The sequence below is a fragment of the Esox lucius genome, chromosome 7 (genome assembly GCF_011004845.1).
Source record: "Esox lucius isolate fEsoLuc1 chromosome 7, fEsoLuc1.pri, whole genome shotgun sequence".
Classification (NCBI taxonomy): Eukaryota; Metazoa; Chordata; class Actinopteri; order Esociformes; family Esocidae; genus Esox; species Esox lucius.
Window position 1 is genome coordinate 30183541 of NC_047575.1, and position 16492 is coordinate 30200032.

The 16492-nt window shown below is 41.6% G+C and overlaps 1 protein-coding gene across 3 annotated transcripts in view; it reads right to left on the reverse strand.

The window, feature by feature from the left end:
• Positions 1-16492, reverse strand: part of si:ch211-176g13.8 (F-BAR and double SH3 domains protein 2) — a 51755-nt gene that overhangs the window by 2959 nt on the left and 32304 nt on the right. For all 3 annotated transcript variants that reach the window (XM_010870802.4, XM_010870801.4, XM_020048049.2), the window contains 13 exons: positions 16291-16435; positions 15318-15451; positions 14638-14692; positions 14380-14508; positions 14103-14225; positions 13032-13127; positions 8682-8798; positions 7803-7904; positions 4947-5099; positions 4387-4521; positions 3162-3245; positions 2736-2940; positions 1970-2211 (listed from right to left, as the gene is read on the reverse strand). In XM_010870802.4, the coding sequence (XP_010869104.2) occupies positions 1970-2211; positions 2736-2940; positions 3162-3245; positions 4387-4521; positions 4947-5099; positions 7803-7904; positions 8682-8798; positions 13032-13127; positions 14103-14225; positions 14380-14508; positions 14638-14692; positions 15318-15451; positions 16291-16435 (1720 nt within the window). The remainder of the gene's footprint in view (positions 1-1969; positions 2212-2735; positions 2941-3161; positions 3246-4386; positions 4522-4946; positions 5100-7802; positions 7905-8681; positions 8799-13031; positions 13128-14102; positions 14226-14379; positions 14509-14637; positions 14693-15317; positions 15452-16290; positions 16436-16492) is intronic.

Consider the following 16492-nt stretch of genomic DNA (forward strand, 5'->3'; position numbering starts at 1 on the left):
GGTTTTTCTTAATTTTGTTCTTAAAAAAGGTCCTAAGAAAAGTCTTTCAGATTCATGACATGTTCGTAAACTGCAGAATTGTTTGCAACATCGCGCCTATGTTCCTATAATGATGAATCCCCTTGTCCTCCTAAATTAAAAGCGCGTGCCAGTTGTCCCTAATTAGCATAAGTAAACGCCCCGCCAATCCCCATAAAAGGGCATGAGACTGCAGGGCTGTGTGCGCACACAGAAATCACACTCAGAAATTCAAAAGAAAAGTTGAGCAAGGTAAAGACTGCCCAAACCAAAATCTAGACAGTGGAGCACTGGACCCCAAACATAAAAACACTTCTGTAGTTCTGAAGTGGAGGTACTGCTGCAAGTGAACACCAAACAAGCGGTCATATTCAGGAGCGTCAGTAATGGATTTAAAATAACAAAAAAAGATGCATGGGATGCTTACGCGTTCAGTGAACGCTGTATCCGGGGAAGGGCGCACAACTGAGGAAGTTAAAAATATTACCAATCACAGATGAATAATGTAAATTATTATTGAAAAAATATTATAAATTATGAAATTTTATTCCAATCCTATATATAATAAAACTGTAGAATTGAAGAAAACACAATCAATATCTATTTGGCACAAATATGTAGTGTGCTCTTGAGTGTGCATAGATTTTGTTCTTACCTAAGAACAAATCCCAAATAAACATTGGAGAATGTCGGAAAGTGGGATTTAAGGAATTTCTTCTTAAGAACGGTTGGTGAATGAGGCCCAATGTTATTTTATATTTTATAAATATTTCCGGCAATTGTGATGGCATAACATTTCACTAAAGTGTTACTTTATTTATTTCACCTAATATTTAATTAATTTTAGTAACCAGGAAGTGATCAGGAAATGTTGCTTGCCCCAGTGCAACCTGGTCTCAGGGGTAGATGATATTAAGGTTGTGAGACTGTGATGGCCACTCCAGAACCTTCAACTTTTTCTGCTGTAACCATTGGAAGGTCAACTTGGCCTTGTGCTTAGGGTCATTGTTGTGCTGGAATGTCCAAGAGTGTCCCATGCACAGCTTTCGTGCAAAAGAATGCAAATTGTCTGCCAGTATTTTCTGATAACATGCTGCATTCAATCTTGCCATCAATTTTCGTCGTATTGTGCTCCTTGAAACAACCACACTGTCTTTTTCCAGAGCAGCCTGTATTTCTCCCGAGGTTACCTATGGGTTTTTCTTTGTATTCCAAAAAATTATTCTGGCAGTTTTGGCTGAAATCTTTCTTGGTCTACCTGACCTTGGCTTGGTATAAAGAGATTCCCGAATTTTCAAGTGACTGAACAGTACTGACTGGCATTTGCAAGACTTTGGATATCTTTGTATCATTTTCCATCTTTCTAAAGTTATATTACCTTGTTAAGCAGGACTTTTGACAGTTCTTTTCTGCTCCCCATGGCTCAGCATCATTATGATTTAAAAAGGAGCCAAACAACTGTCATAATAAATGACTTCATATGATCACAATCCTTAAATAAAATGATCAGATTTTTGCATGATCAGTCATACTTTCAAAATAAATGCCAAAATGTTACAATTTCTGCTAGGGTATGCAAACTCATGAGCACAACTGTATATAATGGACATCCTCAGTATTAGTATCTTCATGAGTTACACCAGGGCTGCTCAATCCTGTTCCTGGAGAGCTTCTGGAAAACCTGGAGGTTTCCTCTCCTCTCTAAGCCAAATCAGGTTAGTCAGAACTAGGGATTGGAGAGTAAACATCCAGGACGTTAGCGCTCCAGAAACAGGACTATGCAGCCCTGACCTACACAGTATGAAGCAGGATGTGTCAGGAGGGAGGAATTTGACATGCATTTTATGATTGTAGAGTACACAGATCAAAGGCTGGTTTTCCACAACAAGATTAAGCATGGTCCAAGAACATTTCATAAAATGTCCATTGACCTCTCTTAGGGTTGGTGTACCTGCGCGCTAGTGCTAGCCTTCCCTGGGATGTTGCCATTCTTGTCGTCTCCATCGCCCGCTGCCAGCAGGTCTTCCACTAGCACGGCAGGGAAGACGCCTACAGAGCCGTTAAACTCCCCCTCCCAGAAGCCATCATCCTCGTGGGTCTCGCGGCTCAGCACGCGGATTATGGCACCCTCAGGGAACGAGAGCTCCTCGTCTGTCTGGCCTGCGTAATCATACAGGGCCTTGGCGAAACACACTGAGAGTAGAAGAGAGGGAGAGAAAGCAAACAAGATGCATTTAAAAAGAGGCTAAAGATCCATTATCTAAATTAAATTGCATGTTGATGTTGTTGATTTGTGTGGGTAAAATCCTAAAAAAAACATTTTAGGGGAAGATGAACTATAAGTAAGAGGCATTAAGTGAAAAAGTCAGAAATTCTCTCATGTCCCATTGACATTAATGTATTACTAATTCAGAAATTCTCTCATGTTCCATTAACATTAATGTATTACTAATTCAGAAACTCTCTCATGTCCCATTGACATTAATGTATTACTAATTCAAAAATTCTCTCATGTCCTATTGACATTAATGCATTACTAATTCAGAAATTCTCTCATGTCCTATTGACATTAATGCATTACTAATTCAGAAATTCTCCCATGTCCTATTGACATTAATGCATTACTAATTCAGAAATTCTGTCATGTCCCATCGACAATAATGTATTACTAAGTGAAGAAAAGCAGTTCTGCATGTTTTGCCGGCTGTGTCCCTCACCGCTGCTCAAGTCTCCGTTGATGCTGGGCATGCCCGGTGGGGGCAGCTCTGACTCAGCCAGCTCAGGCTCCGTGGAGTTGTTGGAGGAGTGGGAGCGGGCATCCAGGGCGGACAGGGACTGGAGCATGCTCAGTAGGCTATTGGACGTGGGGAGCTGCAGGTACTTCTCTGGAACGTAACCCACGTGTCCCGTCCGGTTCCTGGCCTGCATGCAATGTTAGAGAACACAAAGTGTTTCAGTGACTAACAGAAACATCAGCAAAACATGGGCAAGTTGAGGTAGCACCTCCATTTTCACTGTGTTTCAAAATGTTGCTTTGCCAATGAACACAACCCATGGTGTGAGATATGCTGCAACTAAAGTGTACTGCTTACTTTATGTTAGTTTAAACCAGAGGTACAGCTAATTTTGGGAGTGCTCTATACCTTGACCCAGTCCTCCATGTCCCCATCATCGATAACCTCAAGCACTTCCTGCTCCTCGATGGTCAGCTCGTCTGGCTGAGACGCCTGGGGAGAAGTAAGATGTAGTGTCATGATTACTAAATAGCCCCAGTGAATTCTATTAATATATTGTATGGTGTTGCATATTTGGAGATTGTTGTAAAAACAATGTACCACCTTGAAATATTGTCACCCTAAATAAAGATATGCAAATAAGTATAATTCAATGACGGAATATTGTACAAAATACAATTATTTTTGTTCAATTTTAACAACTGCAGACATGCCAGATATCTACAGATAGACCTATCATTCACCAAGGTTTAGTCAAATTACAAATTCATTAAAAAACTCATTCCCAAACCCAAAAACCTGGCAAATAAAGTTTTGAGAAATTCCTGGCAGGATAGGCGTTGTGTTAATCTTCCATAACACCTTCTCTCACGTTTCCTGACCACCCAAGCGTCAACCACGACATTGTAACATCGTTGGTGACCGTGTTCTGGTGAGTCTGCCAGGCCTAGCGGTCCACTGCTATCTAAGAGGTGAGACAGGCTAGTGGTCCACTGCGATCTAAGACTTGACCCAGCCTTCTGGCATATTGTTATACAAAACGCCTATTAGGTATCACACACACAAGTATGTAACTGCTTTGATCTGAACCCCGGTCTACGGTCTAATGATTAATACCTTACTGATTTTAAGTAGCAGGCAGGGCTAACCTGTTCTGATGAGTCTGCCAGGGCTGTATTTGACCAAAGTTAGCTGAACAGTGAAGATAGTTACAGGGTTTTTATAACCTTCTTGTACAGCCTTAAAAGCTCATTTTTATTAGTATCCATACTGACAGACCTACTCTATATTAGGACCCCACCTGTGTTAGGGACCTGTCTTGTATATGCTAAAATAAGCTAGATCTCTTACAATGAAAGCATAGCATCTCTATAACTCCTCAATGCACTGCTCTTTAAATGGAAAATCTAAGGCCCGGTATATTATCTAAGGACCAATATTTTACATGATTAATATTTAGTCATAATTTTACAGCCCTGGTTCTTTTAAACATGACTTTTGGACATGAAGTTATATGGAATGAGGTTAATTTATCGGAGCTGATAACAGTACCAGCTCCAAGCCACTAAGTTAACTGTTGGTTCAAAGATGCGAGTAGGACTTCCGTTCCAAATCACAGTGTATTGGCGTGTACCTTGTATGAGTAGAGAACTTTGCAGGTGAGGGGGTAGTTCCTGAGAGTACTAGATGGACTGGAGCTGCTGTCGTCCAAAACCTCTCCGCTGTCCTCCAGCTCCTCCTCATCCTCCCTCTCCAGGTCAGCTGTTCCCTGAAGACGCACGAGACGTTTCGAGGGGGATCACAAGCCACTAAATCCATAGTTGATCAAAATGCTGAACATGCAAGTCAGTGAAACCAGTGTGATCCTGGAATCTCATAGGCGGTCAGTCTGGTTTCACAACACTAGTCAACCTCAAACACACACAAACACATGGAAAGGCAAAACGTTCACCTTAAGGTTTAGAAACAGTGCCTTAAAGAGACAACCCAGTTTCCTTATTATGTGATTTACCTGAGACCAGAATATTTCAGTAGGCAAGTACAGGGGAGAAAAATGACACATTTACATGATTTTGCCTGTACATTGCAAAGATGTGAAAAAAGCCACGTGTGTATGGAAATAAATGTGCTAATAAATATGTGGAAAAAGCATTTGTTTTTGTTCTTTCAATAAATGTTTGTTTTGCTACTCACAGATATTGAGGGGTCATTGGCGTTCAGGTTGGCCCACCGCTCATTCTCTAGCTCTTCCATGACCTGGTTCATGGCGCTTTTGAGCCACGTCTCCACGGTGACGCCCGCCTCTCTCAGCAGGTCCAGACGAGCCTCCGCCTTCAGCTTCACTGTCTGGAGGTGGAGACATCATGGTAGGCATTGTCATGGTTGGCATACATGTAAGTATTCACCCCCTGGACATTTCCACATTTTGTGTTACAGTGTAATTTAAATTCTTCTGACAATCTCCACTAAATATTTTGTAATGTCATATATAGAGAGAACATTAAACTGATTACTAAAGTATATACCCCCAAGTAAATACATGTTAGAAACACTTTTATATTTGTAAGTGTAAAATCCTCCAGGCTCTGTCAAGGTGTTTGATAATGGCCAGATCGCAATTAGCAAAACCTGCCATTGATTTAAAAAAAAGTCTAACCTGTAAGTAGGACATGAATATTCCATGTATTCTTGTTAAGTAACTATTTGCCCTTGTTGAGATTTGCCCTTGTCCTGAAAGATACATTTCTCTCAAAGTGTCTGATGTAAAGCAGGTTGTCCTCTAGCATTGTGTCATTGCTTTATCTGCAATTACATTAAAAACTCCCCAGTTGTTGCTAATGTCATGCATACCCATACCATGATGCTGCTACCACCATGCTGGAAAAGAGGCAGTTATTTAGAAATGTTTTAGAATATGTCCAAAACTAAAGCCTTTGCATTCAGGCCCTAAATTTTATTCCTTAGATTGTATAGTTCTTTTTGTTGCAGTATTATGTTACTGCTGCTAATAGGATGCGTGCTTTAGCATATTTTTGATATGTAATATTTGTTTCTGTAAATTTGTATTTTAGATCCACTACAGTCTGGTTGTTCTATCTGCAATTTGTCTATCACAGCAATTTAAATATTTTACTTTTTTAAATTGCTTATGGCCTATCATTTTATCTGGATGATAAGATCAATTTCAATGACCTTCTGTAGTCCAATAACATGTAAATAAAAAAGTCCAAGATGTGCAAATACTTATGCAATCACCTGATATGTTATTTTATGATCAATGTTATTATTATCATCATACGTTTTGTCAGGTATCATATGCCACGTTATATAAAGGGTATGTTCTTTGTGTATTTAGGGGTTTTCAAACTGGGAACATAAATCAAACCAGGCTTGAGAAATTCTTTTCCCAAAATCCCCAGGTTTTCTAGGAATCTAGTCTTATGGATTCCCTGATTCCAGGAATGGTCCAACAGAAATATATGACGCAACCCTACTCACGTCATGTTTTCATCAGACCTGTGTTGGCTGTATTCTGCCTCATCAACCAGCAGGGGGCATCAGAGACAAGGCTCAGTCCAAAACCCACTGACATCTAAGAGGTGAGACAGCCTAGCGGTCCACTGATATCTAAGAGGTGAGACAGTCTTGCGGTCTAGTGATATCAAAGAGGTGAGACAGCCTAGCGGTCCAGTGATATCTAAGAGGTGAGACAGCCTAGCGGTCCACTGCAATCTAAGAGGTGAGACAGCCTAGCCGTCCTGTGATATCTAAGAAGTGAGACAGCCTAGCGGTCCACTGATATCTAAGAGGTGAGACAGCCTAGCGGTCCACTGATATCTAAGAGGTGAGACAGCCTAGCTGTCCACTGATATCTAAGAGGTGAGACAGCCTAGCGGTCCGCTGATATCTAAGAGGTGAGACAGCCTAGCGGTCCTGTGATATCTAAGAGGTGAGACAGCCTAGCGGTCCTGTGATATCTAAGAGGTGAGACAGTCTAGCGATCCACTGCTGTCTATTTGACCCAGCCTTCTGGCATATTGTTATACAAAAGGCCTATAAGGTATCACACACACAAGTATGTAACTGCTTGGATCTGAACCCCGGTCTACGGTCTAATGATTAATATCTGACTGATTTTAAGTAGCAGGCAGGGCTAACCTGTCACAAATGCACTTTTATTTTATTAATACAGGGAAAACCAACTGTGACCGAGATCTACGGGATGCCCAAAAATAAGCAAAAACAATATAGATAAAATACAGATTTACAACTGATTTCAAAACACATTAAGAATAGCAAATACAATTCACTGTAAAACAGTCATTCAACAAATGTTTAAACTTCTTGCCGAGCATTCCAAGAGTAGGGGCCATAGCAGGTGAACTAGATTTTATCCATCTCTGAATGAGCCAGGGATACCTCTAGTTAGGGCCAGTCCAATGTTACTCACCTCACCACAACTCAACAGAAGACTCTAACAAGCAGATCAAACTACAGATATCTCCATGCAGCCAAACAGATTGATGTTGTCCAGATTTGTGTTTCCTTCTTGAAACACAAATGCCCTCAACCATCAAGAGTTAATCAAATGTATTTTCAGAAGTTCCTTCTATGTGTATGTCTGTTAAAGCAAATTATCACCCCATTTAAATCGATAAGCTCCTCTAAAAGCACCGTTTCATTAGTGATTTCACCTTGTCTACAAAGTGACCTCAGCCCTTCTCATCTCCAATCAAAATGGTTCAGGACAGGTGTGGTTGGGGCATGTACTGCTCTCTCTGTTTTAAGGCCAGACTTGGGTGTTACTTTTATTTGGTCATTTACACCATTGAATTTCTGTCAAGCTGGTACTTTTTATCTAGACAGATATTGCAGATCACGTGAAAACATCCAACTAGTTAGCAGACAATACAGCTAAACGCTGCAAATCTTTTCATTAGGAAACTGAACAAGCAATAATTTGCACGGAGTAAACACTGAGTATAGTGACAGGTGAGTGTTTATGTACATGGCTAATAAAGTGTTTGATTCTGACACACCAAAATGTACCTCTGCTCTCCGTAGATTCTCCCTGGCCTCCTCCATCTTGAGCTCCAGCTCGCTTCGGTTCTGCTCCGATGGGCCCTGCTGAGTCCTATAGTCCTCTAGGGCCTGAAAGGTCACATGTGACACGAAGAGAACCAACTCATGTCAAGGATAATGTCTACTCCCAGTGTAGTGCACTGCTTTGGCCCTGTGATAGTACATGACATCCTGTAGGGAACAGACAGCTCAGGACTCATCATAAAACAAAGTGGACCACAGAACAATGGAGGAGGAACCTCAACCAGATAAAATGTAGGCAAAAGCAAAACAATGTTGCCTTTAAAAATGGAGAAACTGAAATAATAAAGCAATAAATGGGCAGGGAACATTCGAAGAGAGTCAATATAATGAAACCTATCACAGAGAAAACGACTCATTTGCCATTATTTCTAGTAAAAGGCAATGTTAAATCCTTGGTTTATTGTAAAGCCCTTGCATAATAGTTCAGTCAAGAACTATATATCTGCTAGAAAAACTGGTTATCTTATCGACAGTGTTTCACAACAACCAACCATCAGGCCAGTGGTGCGACGGTTGAACTTTTAATCGTTTTCAATTTTATTACTTCCCTGTGACAGTGCAGGCATCATAAAACAGATTAATGATTAGTATTTTATATTGGGTCTAATGAGGTCTCTGTCTGTCCACTGGATGTCTACGGTTACCAATCTGAACTTGTAATCACAGTCTCTCAGACTCAAAATAAGGATTTAGGAACTGTTTCATGACTTAGCGTTCATTTCAGAATTGACAGCATTATGTGGCCGGCGTCGATCAAATCCCAGACCAACTCTCCTTTTCTGAGACCCTTTCAGAACACTTTTCTCCCGCTCCCTCTCTCACCCTCTGACAGTGGATGATGCTCTTGTGTTCTCTTGCCACTCGGGTCGCCCATTTCCGGGCCTCCTTATCCAGGCTGTGCTCTTCCACCGTGCCACTCTCCTTCTGCAGCTGCAACACCTACAGAACAAGGATGGTGGGGGAGGGAGACAGACCCAGGGTGTAGTTGAGTAGTCAGATAATATTCGGCTAAATGTCTGTATTTGAGGGTGAGTTTGTGTATCAAAATAGGTAAACAAATGTAAATACAAAAGACCTGGGTACATATAAAACTACCACATTCACTTCTTATATTTATGGTAGGATACTGAAAGCAAAACCAATTCAAATCTGGATATTGGCAGATATCGTGAAGCCTGGAGCTAGGAATACACCGTTTTGGTTGTGTGTATGATATGATCAAGCTTGTCTTTGTGGCATACGTCTTGCTACGATTTGAACCAACATTCCAAAATAGATTTTGACAGCTTTGTCAGTTCTAACATTGTTATAGGACAAGCAAATGCACACTACTGCATTGGGACAAACTGTCAGCATTTTTAGGGAAGATGTACATTTTCTGATGCTTCATATGGACAGACTGCACATGAAATCACTTTAATCTGCTTGTTCGTTAAATTGCTATTGACTTCCTGTGTGCCTTACTGCAGTTCAAACAAGAACTACGTTTGTTTGAACTGTCTTTCATGTAAAGTACAAGACTAATCAAAGAGTGGGACTTGAAGGGTTGGTAGTGGATCCAGTAGAGGCACAAAAAACACATCAATAGCTCTGAAAACCGGTTTTCCAGACAACCCAGAACCATGACATTACTGATCAATAGAATCAAGACAGGGAAGTAAAAACGTCTATTTGAGAAGGTCAGTAGTAACTATTAAGGAAGTCAACCAAACAAACAATGGCCCAATCTCAATCACATGCTATATCCATACTAATCTCAATCTGACATACTATAGGGCTTTGGAAACAGTATGCCAAATGTGCCTGGATGGCCGGCTAATCCCGGTAGATTAGATTTCCACAGTTTGCAAACATGCACGTTTTCTTGGGGTACAATAGCCAACAAATCCATACTGTATGTCAATATACAACAATGCCCTGTCTCTGTGACGGTGACGGACAGCTCCGTCATCTCCCGCTTTTCCCGGATTCCCATTGTTCACAAACTCACCCCGGACTGCTTAATTTGTCTTGTCTCCAATTGTCATTCACACCAGGTCCCAATTAAGTCATTAGTATGTGTTTAAATGTTTCTCCTCTGCTCCCCTCACTTGTCGGTTATTGTTGCTTGTCTCCATATGTACCTATCAGTGGTGAGTGTTCTCTTTTCTGTTTTCCTTTAGCGTGCTTTGTGTGTTCAGTGTTTATTTTCAATAAAAATATTACATCGAATGCCGTTCTGCCTACGCCTGGTTCCTCCTCTCCATGACAGTCTCAGTCAGAGATGTGATCAGGACAACATCAACCTGTCTCAGTCAGAGATGTGATCAGGACAACATCAACCTGCCTCATTCAGAGATGTGATCTGGACAACATCAACCTGCCTCATTCAGAGATGTGATCTGGACAACATCAACCTGCCTCATTCAGAGATGTGATCTGGACAACATCAACCTGCCTCATTCAGAGATGTGATCTGGACAACATCAACCTGCCTCATTCAGAGATGTGATCAGGACAACATCAGTCAGAGATGTGATCAGGACAACATCAAACTGTCTCATTCAGAGATGTGGTCAGGACAACATCAACCGGTCTCCTTCAGAGATGTGGTCAGGACAACATCAACCTGACTCCTTCAGAGATGTGATAAGGACAACATCAACCTGTTTCATTCAGAGATGTGATCTGGACAAAATCAACCTTTCTCAGTCAGAGATGTGCTCAGGACATTATACAACCCCGTTTCCAAAAAAGGGTGCTGCGTAAAATGCAAATGAAAAACAGAATTCAAGTGCAAATCATTTATCCCTATATGTCATTGAAAATAATACAAAGACAACTTATCAAATGTTGACACTGAGAAATGGTATTGTTTGTGGAAAATACCTGCCCATTTAGAATTTGATGCCAGCAACACATTTCAAAAAAGTTGGGACAGGAGCATGTTAACCACTGTGTAGGAACACTTCTTTAAACAATACTCTGTAAGTGTTTGGGATCTGAGGAGACCAATTACTGTAGTTTTGAAAGTGAAATGTTTTACCATTCTTGCTTGATATAGGATTGCAGCTACTCAAAAGTTCAGGGTCTCCTTTGTCGTATTTTTTCGTTTCATAATGTGCCAAATGTTTTCAAAGGGTGAGAGGTCCGGACTGCAGGCAGGTCAGTTTTGCACCCGGTCTTTTACTACAGAGCCATGCTGTTGTTATTCAAACTGAATGTGGTTTGACATTGTCTTGCTGAAATAAGCAAGGCCTTTCCTGAAAAAGACAATAGTCTGGATGGCTGCATATGTTGCTTCAAAACCTGTATATACAGCTCCGGAAAAAATTAAGAGACCACTGCACCTTTTCCTTTCCTTTCCAAGAAAGTTGAAAAGGAAAGTTTTGAGTGAGGAACAGAAGCATTCAAAATGCTGTGGTCTCTTAATTTTAACCCTTCTGTTCCTCATTTTTAAATCTGATAATTTAAAATATAAAAATATAAAACTTTTGAGTAGTAGGTTAATTACGATTGTATAGGAGTTGAGGATGATCAGAACATTTATTCTTGAATAATATGGAAAGATTCTATGCATATTCCTCTCCTCTGCAAGGTATTAAGTCTAATTCCAGACCACATTCTGGGCTTTACTCAGTAACGCGGTACGTTCTGAACCTCAAAATATTTAACTAATACAGCAGACAAACAATTAAGACAGGATAGACAAATCTGTTTTATACAATGCCTTTCTATAAGCACTGTAAGTCTGAAGTATCTGCCAAACTGAGGAAAATGGACAAACATTTATTGGGACTATCCCTGGACAACAAAAAACTATAATTCTTGTTTCCAGATACAAAAGGATTTCAAAAGTTTTATATTGCACCCTAAATGAACAGACCGCTGACTGGTTCAACCAACAGGTAGTGTATGGTCAACCTTTACTATTAATATAATAACGAATATAATATAATAAGTTCATTTGACTGACCACCTCAGCCTTTGCAGGCGCCTGACCCCATGAGGGATTAGCTAGAGACCTGGGGATGATGGCCAAATTGCATCGCCCGTTAGGTCATGACTGATGAGCCCTGGCATGCTTCATGTGCACACAGCTGACCTCAAACCTCAGATACAAGAATAAATGGTGGATAATGTACATTCAGTTAAAATGTTTTTCCAATTGCAGGTGGGGGGGGGGGGCACAGGTGGGGCTGCGCTAGGTAAGAGAGAATGAGGGAGAGCGAGAGAGAGAGGGCCGTCGAGAAACAGTGTTGTTCATTGTGGGCCGTACGTAAGGACCATACAGAGTGAAGGAGAGGAGAGCCACACTGAGCTCCTGTCAGAGGCTGAGGCGGCCAGGGTGGAGGAGGGAGTCTGACGAGGCCCCCTTACAATGCACCCTTTTCACAGACGCCCTGGCCGTCCGCGGTCCTGCCTGCCTGTGCAGTTCTTTTCCGGATCTCTCCGTCATCTCGCGCAGGGAGGGGGGAAGGGCGGGTGTAGGGGGCATCTGCATCACTAAATGTTTTCTTTAGGAACAGGCCACTGCTTGTTTGACTTCCAACGAAAACAGCCAGAGCATTGGGGCTTCCAACAAAGTGACCAGTGTGACAGTGTTTTTGGTGTCTCCAACGTGTCCAGTGTATGTGTCTCTCCAGTGTTTTTAGTGTCTCCAGTGTGTCCAGTGACTCCAGGGATTACAGCCTGTCCTATCGTTTCAGTGTGTCCACTGTCTCCAGTGTCTCTCTAGTGTTTCCAGCATGCCCAGTCTCTCTCTCTAGTGTGTCTAGTGTCTTTGTGTGTACAGCATGTCCAGGGTTTTCAGTGTGTCCAGTTTCTCAGGTCATCCAGTGTCTCTCAGTGTACACACTCATCATACACACACTCTCCACACATCTTACACACATGGACACACAACATCTCAACACAATGAAATACCACAAGACAAATAATTCAGAAAAAAAAGAATAGGATTATAGTGATAATTAAAAACTGAAAATAAAGATCAAGAGCAGAGAAAAACATGGAATAGAAGAAGCCATTCAACATCACGTTATTCAATGTGAAAAGTTACATTAGCATAGCACCACAGTCCATTAAAAAAGTAGCATTAGCATAGCACCAGCCACCACGTTCCATGAGAAAAGTAACCTTAGCATTACGGCAGCCATCACGTTTCATAAGAAAGGTAGCCCTGCTACCCACCGTGTCAGTGTCGCTGGGCTGGAAGAGGATGGCTGGGGCACTGTGGAACACTGGGTTCTGCTGTACAAACTGCTGCCGGTGGAATTCCTGCATCACCTGGAACATATACATACACACTTGTTAAGGTAACTTCATAATACAGCACAATAGTGACAATTGATGATCTCAGAGCATTCAAGTGAAAACATGTAATGACACCAAAGACTCAGTCCTTTGATAGTAAACTATGTAACTGGAGAGTGACAGCACTGTTCTGTTCCATGTCAGGGCCATCGAAGGCCCACTGACAGTCAAAGCAGAGCACAGTATGATCCAGGGGAACGTTCACAGTCATACAGCCGGCTGTGTGGCATCACGGTGAAAGAGGAACCATATGGGTCAACGAGTTGAAATCTGACCTCTGTTCAAATACAGAGCGCCCGCAGCCCGCTGCCTTACCAAAGATACACAGTCATACTGGTCTGAGCTTAAATGAACCATGAACCAAGGTCTGGTTACAAATATGTAAGATGACCCAAACAGCCCTGCACTAAGGAGGTCCATATTCCAGCGGTAATGGGAACAGCTTGAGACAAAAGCCTTTTGCGGTAGTGGTTTCTAAATCTTTGAAGGAAAAATGTTGACCGACCTCAGGAAAGGTTTAAGATTACCTATGTCCTGAACCATCATATTGACACAAATTACATACTAGGTTTCGAACAAAGATCTTCTACAAACCAATAGACCTTGCATGTAGCCTCAACTAAAGCCTAGACATTCGCTCAAATTAAATTCAATCAAATGTATCTTCTAAAGCCATTTTTACAATAGGAAATAGTCACAGTGATATATGCACACCAAGCCAAAAAACCCAAAGAGAAAGAAATTAAATGTACAGGGGATAGGAAAAACCAGAACCTAGAAGAACTAGAAGACCAAGGCTCCAAGGGAGGTGCTGGAACTCTTAAGGTTCACCGACTGAACCAACTCTGGTGTTGCAATGTCTCTGCCTTCTCCTTAGTTGACAAAAGCTGCCCAAAGCAGCCTGAGACCAGGCTAGTTTAATAAAGTGTAATGTCTCCATTCCCTCACCCCATTGGACCTCTCCAAGAGGACAGAGAAGGTGTCATGGACAGCCTTGTAAGCCTCAATCTCCGTTTGGCACAACGAAACCAGGTAGTCCTTCACCTGGTCATAAATAGCCCCATCCAGGACCTGAGGAGCACAGACAACCCAAGAAAAACATTATCACATAAAAACACATTTGCACATTGGTGGTGCTCTAGGTAATCTGAAATATCCCTAAAAATCTAAATAAAAGATGAGATGGAATTCCTTTCGTGAGTATATGAATGAGCTGATGTCTCACCTTGATGCAGTCAATCAGGTCTGTGTCGTAATAACGTTGCTGGTGTGCGTTAGCTGCAGCTAGCGTGAGCAGGTAGTCGTTCCTGGCGTGTGTGGCTTTGGAGTTACATTCACCCCTTTTGGCTTTCAGCTGAAACACACGTGTTTGGCACATTAATTTCATAGGCTTAACGTCATGTTACAAACGTAATACAATTCTAGGCCCATTTTCAGTTTAGTCACTGGGTATACATGAAATGTACTTATTGAATGCTCCCACCTTTACATTGGCCCTCTGCAGACTGGACCTGGACTGGAAGAGACTTAGTTTGGACCTGGATAGAATAGAAGAGAATGAGGGATGGAATGGGTATGTGACAGTCACACCATTGCTTCCAGCATTTTCCATTGTCACTTGGGTCCATTTCAGGCTACCGGGTATGGATAGGGTACACCAGGCTCCAACTGGCCCACCAACAGGGTGGATGGATTTGTCCATAGGTGACATACCTATATGACAAGGTAGCAGCGTCTCGGACTGCTTTGTGTTTGGATAGTGGTATAAGGTATGCAGAGACTTGGGTCATTTTCTTATACTAAAACCCCCAAAATGGTTTGGTACTAAAATTTTTTCAAAAATACTTTTTCTGAACGGTCTCAGTGTACACTAAACTATTCACTGTTGGTTAACCAGCTTCCAAACAGGTATAAAAAATAAAACAAATCTTGACATGTAAGAAATATTTCACAGCAATTATAAAAGGAGTTCCATAATAAATCTCGTTGTCTTTATTTTCACTCACACTTTGTTTTTCTGCTGTGGTACAGCTTTGCAAATCAAGTACTATTTCTATTTTTGAGTATTGTTTTGGCATAGAGTATTTCAGTATTAAACATGGTATTGGTAACAGAGTCAACATGTTGGGATTGTGCCAAGACTAGTGTGTAACGTGATCGTACTTGGCGTCCTGCTCAGCCTTGTCCCGGACGGCTTGGGCCATGGTCTCTGCCTCCTGGTACTTCTTCTTCGTCTTTGCCAGCTCCTTCACAGAGTCCTGTAGCTCAGCCTGCACCACTGTCAGCTGGTCAATACACTAAACAAACAACCAGAGGTTATGTCATGGCTGTGTAGCACATACTTTTAACAGCCATTGCTAATTACTTGTGGTAAAATACTGTATATCAGCTAGTCTATATACTTTTTTAATGCAACTTTGAATTTAATACCAATTTCACAATAACACCCCCAAGCAAATAATACATAAGGACACCAATTCAACTGAAGTAAGGCACCTACAGACTTTAGTTGTTGATGAGCACCAAAACAAGCAGCTGTTTAAGGTGCTTCCGTATCTGCATGTTCCGACAGGGGAACATGACTGTAGCACTGATATACACTGTTAACAAAGTAGGCAACTGCAATAGCTAGGTACTAGTTAGCTATCTACCTCATGAACAACGGTATTGGGAGAAAAGCAGCCAACCGGCACGTGTCATGCCAACATCTAACAATCTGACTGAAATCATAGATGCTTTTTGCCCATGACCAGAGCTAAAATGCGTTCACAAACCACACATTTTTGGCATCATCTATTCAGTGCTAACAGACCTTAATAAATACCTTTTAAGACCTTTAAAAATACTAAATAAGACAAGACTATTCAATGACTTTTATTTGGTTAAATTTTCACTTTTTATGGACCCGCGGATACCCTGTTTACACTAATTTCACAACAGATTTTCATGTGAATAATTCCAAAACATGTATTCAGAGAAAAATGTGCAAATAAAAAGCTATGTGATGTCAAGTGCAGCACAACAGAGAGAAGGGAGGGAGCAGGTCGGCTACCGTCCTGTTGATACCACTGATTGGGCTGGGAGTCCGCAAACTAAGCAAAGCTAAGCCATGTTCAAAGTGGTTTGGCCTCTATACCTTCTTGAGCTGCTGCTCTTTCTGCAGCCTGGCAGTCTTTGCCGGGTCAGACACCTGGTTCCTGTAGTTCTCACAGGCTGTGATTCTGGACTGGGTCACCTGCGCCGTGCCCTCCAGGTAGGCCTTCCAGACGGTGTACATGTTCCTGTAACAACACGCACGTGAACAGAGTAAATGCACTTCATATACTGTACCTTTCTGT